This window comes from Oxyura jamaicensis, chromosome 10 (assembly GCF_011077185.1).
Source record: "Oxyura jamaicensis isolate SHBP4307 breed ruddy duck chromosome 10, BPBGC_Ojam_1.0, whole genome shotgun sequence".
Lineage (NCBI taxonomy): Eukaryota > Metazoa > Chordata > Aves > Anseriformes > Anatidae > Oxyura > Oxyura jamaicensis.
The window spans coordinates 14,003,763-14,015,125 of record NC_048902.1 but is presented as its reverse complement, the minus strand read 5'-3'; the positions used below and the strand labels follow the sequence as shown (position 1 = coordinate 14,015,125).

Here is an 11,363-nt window from a genome sequence, read left to right as displayed (position 1 = left end):
GTTTATTGGGAAACGAGGGCCTCCTTCCCCTAATTACTGTGACCCAGGGAGGGGTGCAGAAGCAGCTGGATTTACAACAAGCCTCCCCCTTGCTCTGGGGGTCACGGGCAGGCCAGCACCACGGACCCTCCCATCCCAGTGTGACCACAGATGGCTGCTGCTCGGCCACAGCACCATCAGGGGCAGCTCAGCACCTCCCTGGGCTGCCACCGCCCCACGGCAGCGCTCCAAGGCCAGGCTCATAGCTCAGCCTCTCCAGGGAGGCTGCAAAGAGCAAGGCCTCTGACATCTCAGCAGATCTCCCCTCCCGGGTCTGATCCAGCCCATCCACTCATGGGGAGGCAGATTTCCTCCTGCAGGGCTGCCCAGGCTCCTCGCTCTGCTAACATAGTGCTGCTGCTGCTCAGCCCCCGGGCCGGAGGCAGGATGGGCACAGAGACACACAGATTGTGTCTGAGCAGCTGCCAGGGGTTAGCTTCAAGGGCTGCATGTAGCATTGAAAAATAAATAAATAAAATTTAAGGGTAAAGCCATCTGTGGTTGCTGCTTCACCATGTTACAGCATCCTCCCATCAGTGTGGGAGGTGGGACAGGGACAACGCTGCCACCCCAGGAGGCTCCATGGCCAGATTCCCAGCACAGGCTTGATTTAAAATTCAGAAGCAATCCAGGAAAGACTCAAACTCCCAGCCCTCCTGGTTTAGGAGGGCTAAACCAGCCATGGCCTGGTTTAGGACAGACACAGGTACAAGAGGGTGCAACATCACACCCACACAAATGCCTCCCAGCAGCAAAAGCAACAAACCACTCAGGCATTTCATCCTGTGCTCCTTTTCTAGCCACCCTCTGGATTCCCTATTTCGTCCCAGATAAATGCACGCAGCCAGCAGACCACGTACAAAACTCATGCAATATTTGCACGGGACACCCGAAGTTTTGCAGCACTGACTCGCTCAGCGTAGGGGTGCAACAGGACTGGGTTCCTCTGGCAGAGGGGGATGAAAGGTGCCAGCCACTGACCCCAGACACAGGCTAACGTCGAGCCCGGCCCACCCGGTGCTGCGGCTCCCACGCACACAGCATCCCACGTCCCCACCAGCCTGTGCCCCCACCCCCCTGCCCCAAAGTTTGACTAAAGCTCAGGAGTATCTTTGCTTTTATAAATCTCTGCCTTTTAATGATGGCTTCAAGGCTCAGAGAAAAAAAGGCCCATTAAACTCACTGAATAAGTTAATGGGGCAGAGAGAATCCATTTCAAAGCCACCCCAGGCTATTTTCCTCTGGAGCTAAAGCCTGAATAAGCAAAAAGGAAAAATTAAAACTGTACAGTGCTTTGCCAATAAATAACCCCCAGTGTAATCTGCTACAGGCAGGCCTCCATTTGCAGAGATAATAGGATGCAGATCAGCTGTAAAACACCTCCCCTTGCAGGGACCACCACCTTCTGAATGCAACTCGCTGTGCACGAGGAGCCCCCACCTCCTGCCCGCCCCCTTCCACCTGCCAGGGGCAGGCAGGCACCGAATACCTTGCAAAGGAGCACTGAAATCCAGCACTGCAATCCCTAAAATTTGTGCTCCAAGCACTCACCCCTGCTTGTCTGCATCTCCGCCTCGTTTTTCCCAGCCCTCCCGGCTGCTCCTGTCCTTTCTCCCCCCTTTCACCGGGGCTGCTCTGGGCTCAGCCCTCCCTGACCAGATCCCCCACGCAGCTGCTCCTCCTCGAACACTTAAAACACAAGTGCGTGTCCCAGAGAGGGATTAAAAAAAAATAAAAAATCCCTGTTTGTAAATGTTGATCCCACTAGACGCAGTTTGTTTACTGTTTAATATTTAAAGATGCTAATTAAGTCTCTGAATAAATAAATCTATGCTACCCGCGCCTTTTGGAGCCAGGGAGCCCTCCCATGGGGCCAGGGCAGCCCGAAGCACAGCAGGGCCAGGGCAGCCAGCCCAGGGCATGCCTGAGCTTCCCACCCCACAAAGGGAGGCTCATCTGCAGCACAGAGCAGCGGTGCCAGGCCCAGCTCAGGCTGGGGACATCAGGGGACCTGTGTCATTTGGAGCCAGAGGGAGCACGGGCAGGGATGGGGGTCTGTGAGCAGTAACAGAGCTGCCCAGGAGAGCAGAGCCCAGCTGCACCACAGGAGACAAGGGCTGGAGCACCAAGGGGTCAGAGCCACAAAGCCCAGGTGCTGGGGGACAGACAGAGGGGTAAAAACTCATGGCACTGCAAAGCAGGCAGCCAGGGCTGCTCCTGGCACAACCGCTGTCCTGCCCAGGGGACCACACAGCTTCGTACCTGAGAGCTCAGCTCAGCTCCTCTCCCCAAGCCATCCTGCAGCCTCACCAGAAGCAGAGCAACCTCTGTCTCCCCTCAGGACCTTCTCCAACCTCCCACCTGGTACCTCTTTATCGTGCTCTGCCTCCCCCAGACCAGCTCCACCTGTACCCTGCTCACTGCCATTAACCCCACGCAGGTCCCCCTTGTACAGGCTCCCTCCCTGCAGCCTTTGGGTGCCTTGCACACACTTCTTGAGCTCAGGTTTTATCCCTGAGGACACCCTCCATCTCCTGTCCCAGCCCAAAGCAAGGTGCAGGGTGCTTCCCCAAAGAGCACCGCGTCCACCTGGCTCCATGCTCCCCACAGAGCCCGTCCTGGGACAGCTGCAGAGGTGTCAGAGCTCCCAAGAAGCTCAAGCTGGGAAATTGTCCCCAGCACCACTCCGTTTCCCTGCACTGGCACAGCACGCAGCATCCTTGACCCCCTATCCTGCTGAACTCTGCTCCCCACGCTGCCCAGCAGCAGCCACCGGGCAACTGGAGGGCTTTCTGCTCACTTTTGGGGGATGTATTTTGGCTGCAAGAGCACAAGAGAGTGGAGACAGCCAGTTCTGAGACCAGCACCTGCCCCAGCAGTGCCCAGCCACGTCGTGGAGGCAGGAGGTTTGGGGAACATGAGGAATATTTGCTGGTGATGCAGCTCTGGAGGTCAGCAGCACCCTTGGCACAGCACTGTCCCCCACACAGCCTCAGTCCTGCATTGTTGTGGCTCAGCTGAGCGCCCATGTTCCTAATTTTGTGCATGGGGTCCCCAGCAGCACCTGCATCTGCTCGAACATTTCCACGTTGACTTTTTTCCTTGCAGGATCCACCTGGGCAGAGCTCTGGGTTCGCTCTGTGACAGCCTCGCGCAGCCCGGGGGCAGGGACCCCACCACGCTCTCATCCCATTACCCATCTCTCAGCCCCCCAGGGACAGCACAAACAGCTGGCAAAGACATCAGCGCCCCACAGCCCTCACCAGGGTCAAGGATGAGGTTGCTGGGAACATATTTCCATGCAGGAATGAAATATGATGGGCTGGGGTACGTCAGCTTGGGGAGGGTGGGCGGCTGTGGGGTGAGGCAGGATCACAAGGGGATGGGACAGAGGGGACAAGGGGGCTGGGGAAGACTCGAGTGGCTGTGCCAAGTCCACTGCCAGGATATTTTTGGTCAAATAAGCTGTTTTCCTTCCCACATAGGCTGAAGCTGGGAGAAGGGGAAGGTGAGGGGGATGGCGTGTGCTGGAGCAGGGAATGTCCCCAGCATTCCTGCATCTGCTACAGCAGAGCCCTTGGTGGCAGCTGGAGAGAAGCCTGCTGCGCTCACAGAGCTGCCTTATCCTTCAGCTTCCCGACTACTACGTCACATGAAAACAAGCTAAAAAAGCAGCACATTTTCCTGGTGCTGCTCTTCCAGGCAAGCCTGGGCCAGAGCTGCAAGCAGGCATCACACAGAGGAGACAGGGCAGGGTCCCCATGGGGCTGGGGCAGGGAACGGGGTGGCACGCTGGGGGTGGAGATGTGCAAGCATGCAAATAAACCTGCATCATCCTAAAACCATCCCTAACCTCTCTTTCCCCCAGACCCCATAGTGACACAAGTTGGCTGCTCAATAATTTCACACGAGTGGGGCGATGACTGCTGAGCAGCCTTCCAAGGGGCATCCAGTGGAGGAGATTTTAATCTCTTCCTTTAAGTGAAGCCAGGCCCTGAGCCACGGAGCAAAAGCACAGCTCTGACCAGTGTCCGCCACCCACCTCCCGGCTCAGCACCCCTCCAGACCCAGACCTCACCCCGAGGTGGTGCTGGGGACCCGTTTGCTGTTGCGTTGCAGGACCACTGGGTGTCACAGCCCTTCCACCACGCTGGCAGCACGTGCCCATGCCAGCAGGGAAACAACCAGCTCATCCTTGGCCCCACTGCCAGGGAGGAGGAGATTTCATTTGGAAGCCCCACACTGAGGATGCTGCAGGGTCAAGACTGGTTTCCTACCCCTGTTTCCTTTCTCCATCCCACACCGGGCTCTTCTCAGCCTCTCTCTCTAGGGAAGGACACACAGCCTCTTTAATCCTCCAGCCTCCTTCCAGCCCCTGCAACAAAGAGTTAATTGGAGGAGCTGAGAGCACCACACTCACCCCGGGGGCATCCAGAGCCAGCTCTCAGCCTGTGCCCTCTTGCCTCTGCATCTAGGATTTCCCTGGGGACGCCTCTCACGGCTGTTTGACACCACAGGACTGGCAGCCTTGTTTATGCCCCCTTCTGCTTGGCATCTCCCAAAGCCCTGGCTAGGGCTGAGCAGAAAGATCTCCGTCCCTTGGTACCACTTGCAGGCTTGCACCGCTGCTCCGTGCCTCAGTTTCCCCACCAAAGATGCAAGGGGCTTCTGAACCAGCAGCTGTGACAGCTGGCAGCACACCATCCCTATCAGACCCATCCCACCCAGCTTTTCAAACACACCACCCGCCTGTGGGTCGGCATCCTCCAAAAAGCTGCAAACCGCCCCAAATCCCAGCCCGGCTCTGGCCGTGTCTCCCGCAGCACCGGTGCGACAGCTCCCCGTGCGTGGGGCTGCTCTGACCGCGTCCTCTGGCAGCTCCGTGGGCCGGGTCCCGGAGGACGGCGACACCTCGGGGTGCTGAGCAGGGACCTGCCCGCAGGGATGCGAGGCTGCGGAGGCACCGGCGGCAGCCTCGCCCGAGCCGTCTCCCGCAGCCGCTTGCCCTCTAGCGGCTCAGCCGCCCTCGGAAAGCGGGAGGGAAGAGGCTGCGAGAGCAGAGGAGAGGCTGGGGAGGGAGCGTGGGGCACAAACTCGAGTGGGCAGGGGGCTGCAGCACGTCCACTGGGATGTTCGTGCACAAGACGCAACCCTCGCGCGTGTCCCGCAGCAAGGAGCTGCCCCTCTGTCCCCCCCCCCCGGCCATGCAAGGGGGTTTGTTGTGCACCCCTAAATGCAGGAGGTGGGAGGGTGAGAGAGAAACCGGAGCAGACTGGAGCCCACAGCCTGCTGCCAAACACACCCGCTTAAAAAACATCCACTCAACCTGCCCAAACCCCTGCTGCGGGGAGCCCAAAGCTCAAAATTACTGCTATTTGCCCGTGCCCCATAAATAACGCTGAGCAGGTGAGCTGCGAGCACTACTAACACTCAGGTCTGAGTCCTGCATCACTGAGAGCGAGCTGTGGGATCCCCAGGGACATCCAAGGGGTGTGTCTGGGGGATTCACAGAAAAAGCCAGGTTTGCAAATGCCCCAGGCCAGGTGTAACGCATCTCCAAGCCCCAAAGGGCAGCAAGGTAAAGGTTTCCTCACTCCCTTCCCCCTAATCCTTGTTTTCATCTCAGGGGAACACCTGCCTTAGGCCTGGAGCATCCTTCCTGGAGCACCCTCCTGGCCTAGGGAGACAGCCAGCAGGCAGAGCTGACCTGGAGCTCTCCAAATCCCGCAAGAGACAAGGAGATGCCACATGAACCCCAAAACCCAGCTCCTACAGTCCAAGCCCTGGGTTCAGCACAGCCAGAAAACCCCTGGGAGTCCTTGCAGGCACCAAAGTTGTATCCTCCCAGAAAAATGCCTGGCCTGGGCCCTCGGCAGAGGCTGGGGCTGGGCATGTAGACATGGACAGGCTGCCCTCTGCTCCCAGCTTGGCCCTGGCTGGCAAAGCCGAGCTGAGACCTGAGCAGCTCCTCCAAAACCCATCTTGTACAGCACATCTGTCCCTGATCCTTCTGCTCTGCCCCTACACAGAGCCTGGCAGGCTGCGAAAGCACAGCAGGTCCCAGACATTGCCCGTCCCAGGAAAGTGCCTCCCTCCAGGACTGCTCAGCAGAAAGGCCACCGGGGCAGGGCACAGACCCAGAGGGTTTAAATGCTCCAAAAAATAGGGCAGCACCCACTTTGGACCCAATCCCCTGCTGCAAGGGGCAATTCCATGGCACCCAGGACAGGTACTCCCAGCTTGAGCTGCTTCTAGGACACCAAAACCACCGTCCCGAACAGCTCTGCACCTCCTTCCACCCGCACAGCCTTGTGCGGTGCCCGCCTCCCCCTCGGTGCCTTGCTCTGGGACTGCTGCTCCACTCAGACAAGAGCTGCCCAAAACGAAGCTGGATTGAATTAGGGAGCTTTTTTATGGCCTCTGCAGCAGCCAAACCTCAGGGACAGGGAGGGACAGTGGGACGGGGCAGCTTTGGGGAGGCAGAGCCCTTGGTCCCCGGGGAGCAGCAGCACATGAGGCACAGCAGGCGAGCTGTGGCTGGTTCACAGGGGGAGAAGCCTGAGTCCTGTTGCATGAAGCGGAGCCATCCCAGCACCACCAGTGCCTGTCCATCCACTGTGCCAGCACCAAAAGGGTGCTGCAGACCTGTGCCCCCTCCTCTGGAACCCCCTGCTCTCCCCCAGCCACCCCATGCACAAACAGGGGCTGGCACTGCTGCTCACCCCCCTGTCCCCCGCTCTGATGCTGCTCTCCCACCCTCAGCCATGCCCATGGGATGGAGCTGATGCTGCCGTGGGACAGCCCAGCAGGCAAGGATGGGGCTGCTCCTCCTGCCCCCAGGGGGAAACCCCAAGGGAGACGCTTCCCCTTGGGCCTGCGAGCAGGTGAAGCCCCAGATTCCTCCATCCCTCGGTGCTCCATGAAGATCCATCTCCTCCTGGACTGTTCTGAACTTGTCCCGTCTGCCTGAAGGCACCTACGGGCTGCACAGATACACCCTACAACTCTACCCACTGGGGGCATTTTACCCTAAAAAATACCTTCTCCCCAGCGAGGTCAGATAACGGAGCAAGGCGTCGGGGCTTTCCACACAGGGGGCATCTCCCCACCTGGAGGAAGCCCAGGGGTGACAAACACAGGCCACTGCCACTGCTGCCACCTTCCTGGCAGCATCTCGGCAGTGCCATGGCAACAGCTGAGGAGTAGGGAGGCCCAGATGGCAAACTCCTCCGTCCCTCCTTCCCCACGCGCCGTGCCGGAGCACGCACGCCCTGCCCACGCCGCCAGGAGGGTGGCTCCCCGGCACGCGGCACCACAGGCGAGCCCGGCCTCCCCCAGGCCCCGCCGGGGAAATATGGCCTGGGTAGGTGGCACCAGCCCTGCCCAGCCCCGTGGGGCATGGCTGGGAGGAGAGAAGCAGCAGGAATCGGAGCAAAGGCCCTCCGGCACCCAGAGGTGTGGCAGCACGCTGAGGGTGCCCACGGGCCTTGGCCTCCCTGCCAGCCTCCGTGGGCAGTGCCACGGGCTGGGTGCCTCCCGTCCTCCTTGCCGTGGTGGTACCTGGGTTTTGTCTGTCACGGAGGTGGCAAAAAAATAACCCACAGCTCCTGGTGGGGACACGTCGGGGTGGGTTGGGTCATGCCCTGCACTGGGTGTGAGGTGGGTGCTCCCCCCGAGGCAGACCCTTGCCAAGCTGAGCCCATATTTTGGACATAAATAAGGCCCTACTTGCCCCCCGTGTCCCATCTTTCTGTTCACCAGCAGAAGAGGGTGGAGCAGAGCCCACCACCCCTCCCAGGCTCCGAGCATCACCTCCCCCAGCGGGGGGACAGGGCTAAGCCCCCTGCTCGCCCCCCAGCCCCTCAGATGAAGGCACCTCTGCCCACTTGCTGCCCACAAACGAGGCAAGCCGCCTAACGAAGCCAAGCCCCCGGTGAATGTGGCAAGCCGGGGAAGCACCACGCAGCGCCGAGCTGAATCAGACCCATCTGCTGGAGTGATTCAGCGGCGGCCAGGCTGGATTCGAGGCACCCTCGCCCCAGCACCCGCTGATAGCCAGCAAGGAGAGGCCAAGCATCGAGCATGGAGGGTGCTGGACCCGATGCCAGCCACGCAAGAGCATGAACCTGGCTCTGGGGGACTCCTCCTTTGCTAGGAAGCAGCCTCGCCACCCAAAACATCGCCCTGCTCCATCAGCATCCCACACAAACCACCGCCACCTCCCCAGGAAACGCAGACCTCCTGGGGAAAGTTGGCACTCGTGTTCGGTCTGGGCCCCTCGTGGCATTTTGGGGCTCAGCCCGGTCCTGCGCCCTCCTGGTCCCAGGCCCAGACCTAGGGGGAAGGTGTGGGGCTGGCAGCAGCGCAGGGGGGAGCTGGAGGGGGAGCAGAGATGCAGCCAGCAAAACCCAGCACCCTGTCCTCACCCCCAGCATCTCCTCTCCCAAAACAAAAATACCCAGCATCTCTGGTTCTGGAGTTGGGTCTTTTTCTTCTTTTCTCCTTCTCCTTTTTACAGGCTGCTTATCAGCATTTTTCAGTTTCAAAGCAGTAAAGGCATTTTCTGGGCACAAAGGGCTCATGCAATAACACCTCTTGCAGCAGTTCAGATCTGTGTGTGCACCTGACAACACACACTCACTGCCGAGCCTTCCCGGTGCTGGCCACCCCACAACGGGTTAAAGCCAAACCACAACAAACAGCGAGCACAGGGGAAAAAAATAAGAGAAAAAAATACATGAGTTTCTCCGACTTCCCTAAGCATCACCCACGTCCCTCCGGCAGCGCAGAGGAAACGCTCCGGCCCCACGGTGCAGGATAAACGTGGGGTGTTTGGAGGGTGGTGTGAGCTCCACGTTCGCCTTCCCCATTCCTGTGGGGTGGGCACAGAGGTTTTGCCGGCCGGGGGACAGGGTGAGTGGTGTGTGCTGCAAATCTGCCTGGGCACTGCATGGACCCGTGAGCCAGCGGGGAAAGCGGCTCCAGTCATCTTTCCCCAGCAAAGGTGACGAGCAGAGCTGCGAAAGAAGCACTGCAATTACTCCACGGCTCTGCTGCAATTGCTCTGTGACCAAATAAAACAGCCTCGGGACCCGGCAGAGCACCCTGCCTCCACGCAGCCGTGCGATCGGGGTGAAAAATAAATAAATAGCCCTCCATTAGTCATTTCGAACCTTGCTGCATTTAACTGCCAGAATAAAGGATTCCACCTCTTCGCTGCTCAACTCCCACTGGCAACTTGCTCTGGGGGCTACATTTCCCTAAATGCTCACATTTCAATTAGCATTAGAATAATGAAATGGCTCAGAGTTCATCTCACCCAAAAATGTACTGGAAAATAAAGAGCCGAGATTGGAAGCGAGGAGGGCTTTTCACGCAGACACATGCACACACACACAGCAGGATGGATCCAGGAGGAGGAAATCTATTCCTTTCTCGACTCCACGCTGATGAGATTAACATGGGCTTTGCTAACTGCCTCTCCAAACAAGGATAATGCAACTTCAAGTTGATTTTCCAGATAAACAAGCATGCAAACAAACGCAAAGTGCTCAACTAAAAATATCTCGCGGCTCCGACGCTTCTCCCCGCCACCACCCCGAGACGAAAACACACAAACCCTGTCACAGCTCCACGGCGAGCTGCAGAATTATGACAATGCGAGTTAAATAAGCTACTTAAGGGACGCCGTGCTCTGCCCGATTCCCCCCCACATACCCCTCACGGAGGCGAAACCGCAGATTCCCCACATACACCCAGCCAGGGCAGAGAAGGGAACATTTTCTGTTGTGGGATGAAAAAATGACACTCTAATCAGCTCCAAAGTCTGGGAAAAAAGAGCGAGCAGCTCAGAACTTGTTTTTCTTGCCCGATTTGGGTATGTGTGGCTGTGTGTGGCTCTGGCCGGGGTGTTCTACCCCCTCCCTTGGCAGAAGCAAACAGTTAAAGGCGGCAGCAGCTTCAGCATCCTCGCCTGCTGCTCTCTCCTGCTAAGGAACCAAACCTCATTGACTTTATTCCTTTTAAGCTCCGGCCAAACTGTTGCTGGGCTTTTTTTTTCTTTCGGGTGAAGGAAGGGAAAAGCCCGGTCCTTGTCCTCCGCAGGCTGAGACGGGGCGAGCGGAGCCAGGCAGCGCAGCAGCACCCAGGGCACCTGAGCCCAGCACCCGCAGCCCAGCCCCGCGCCCTGCCGCCGGGGAGCCCACTTACATCGAAGTGATGTTCCTTGAGATGTCCGTGATGTTGATGCTCGTGTTGCCATTGCTGCTGCCTGAATCCTGCCCTTCCAAGAGAGGGAAGAGGTTCCCATCATCCAGCTTCTTGCAATTGATGTCTGTCTTGCTGCAAAGACAATTAGCAGGGCAAGCCAGCACCGAAAGCAGATAGTCTCCCCAAATGCTCCAGAGCAAAAATACCCTCCAGAAAGTGCACTTGGTAGGGCAAAGAGAGACATCCATCTCCGATTGCTGCTTCTAAAAAAGAGGAGGAGGAGGAAAGGGGGGATGGAGGGAGGGGAAGGGGGGGATAGGGGGGAAGGAAACAAAGACGGAGGGAGGCAAAAAAAAAAAAAAAAAAAAAAAATCACAACAAAAAACCTCAAGCGATCAGATGCAAAAATCCTCCAGCAGATGAAATCATGCTGGCAGCTGGCTCGGAGAGGCTGTAATTCCCGCTAGGGCAGCGGCAGCGGGCGGGGATGCATGCTGGCCCGGCCGCCCGCCCGCCGCTCCGGAGGATCGCAACGGAGGCTGGGGAGGCAGCCGGGGGAAATAAATAAATAAGGCAAACGGTGCGAAAGTCACCAAGTCCCACCTACTGGGCAGAATTAAAATTGACACACCTGCTAAAAAAAAAAAAAAAAAAAAAAAAAAAGGAAAAAAAAAAAAAAACAGCCCCACACACACAAGGAGGGAGAGGAGGCTGGGGAGAGGAGGGGGCGACCCCCCCTTCCCATCGCTTCCCTCCCCCGGCCTGGGCAGCCCTGCTGCAGCGGGCACCAAAAAAAAAAAATAGCAGGGGGAGGAGGAGGAGGAGGAGGAAGAGGAGGAGGAAGGCTTGCAAAGCGAGCCGGGCTCTGCGCGCTTCCCCCTCCGCAATAAAAAGGATTCCCCACCCCCCTCCCTCTCCGCCAAAATCAAGGCAGGGGAAGGGGGGGGGGGAGAAAGGGGAAAATCCCACCCCAGCAGGGCTGGAGCCCCAGCCAGCGGAGGAAAAGTTGCAGCTGGGGTTAAATTTGTGCCGGGGGGGGGGGGGAGCCGAGGGGCTCTGGCTCGGCTTCTGCTTTCTCAGGCTCTTTGGGAGGACGATGCTGCCCGCCGCCTGGT

General features: G+C 58.4%; 1 protein-coding gene across 8 annotated transcripts in view; it reads right to left on the bottom strand.

Moving 5' to 3' along the window:
- Positions 1-11,139, bottom strand: part of NTRK3 (neurotrophic receptor tyrosine kinase 3) — a 191,207-nt gene extending 180,068 nt beyond the window's left edge. For 2 of the 8 annotated variants that reach the window (XM_035336275.1, XM_035336274.1), the window contains exon 1: positions 10,249-11,129. In XM_035336275.1, coding sequence (XP_035192166.1) covers positions 10,249-10,496 — 248 coding nt within the window. In that variant the 5' untranslated portion in view covers positions 10,497-11,129. Of the gene's footprint in view, positions 1-2,301; positions 2,361-9,756; positions 10,064-10,248 lie in introns of those variants that run through there. The other 6 variants (XM_035336267.1, XM_035336268.1, XM_035336276.1 and 3 more) reach the window with 6 other exon arrangements.
- Positions 11,140-11,363: the final 224 nt, after the last annotated feature.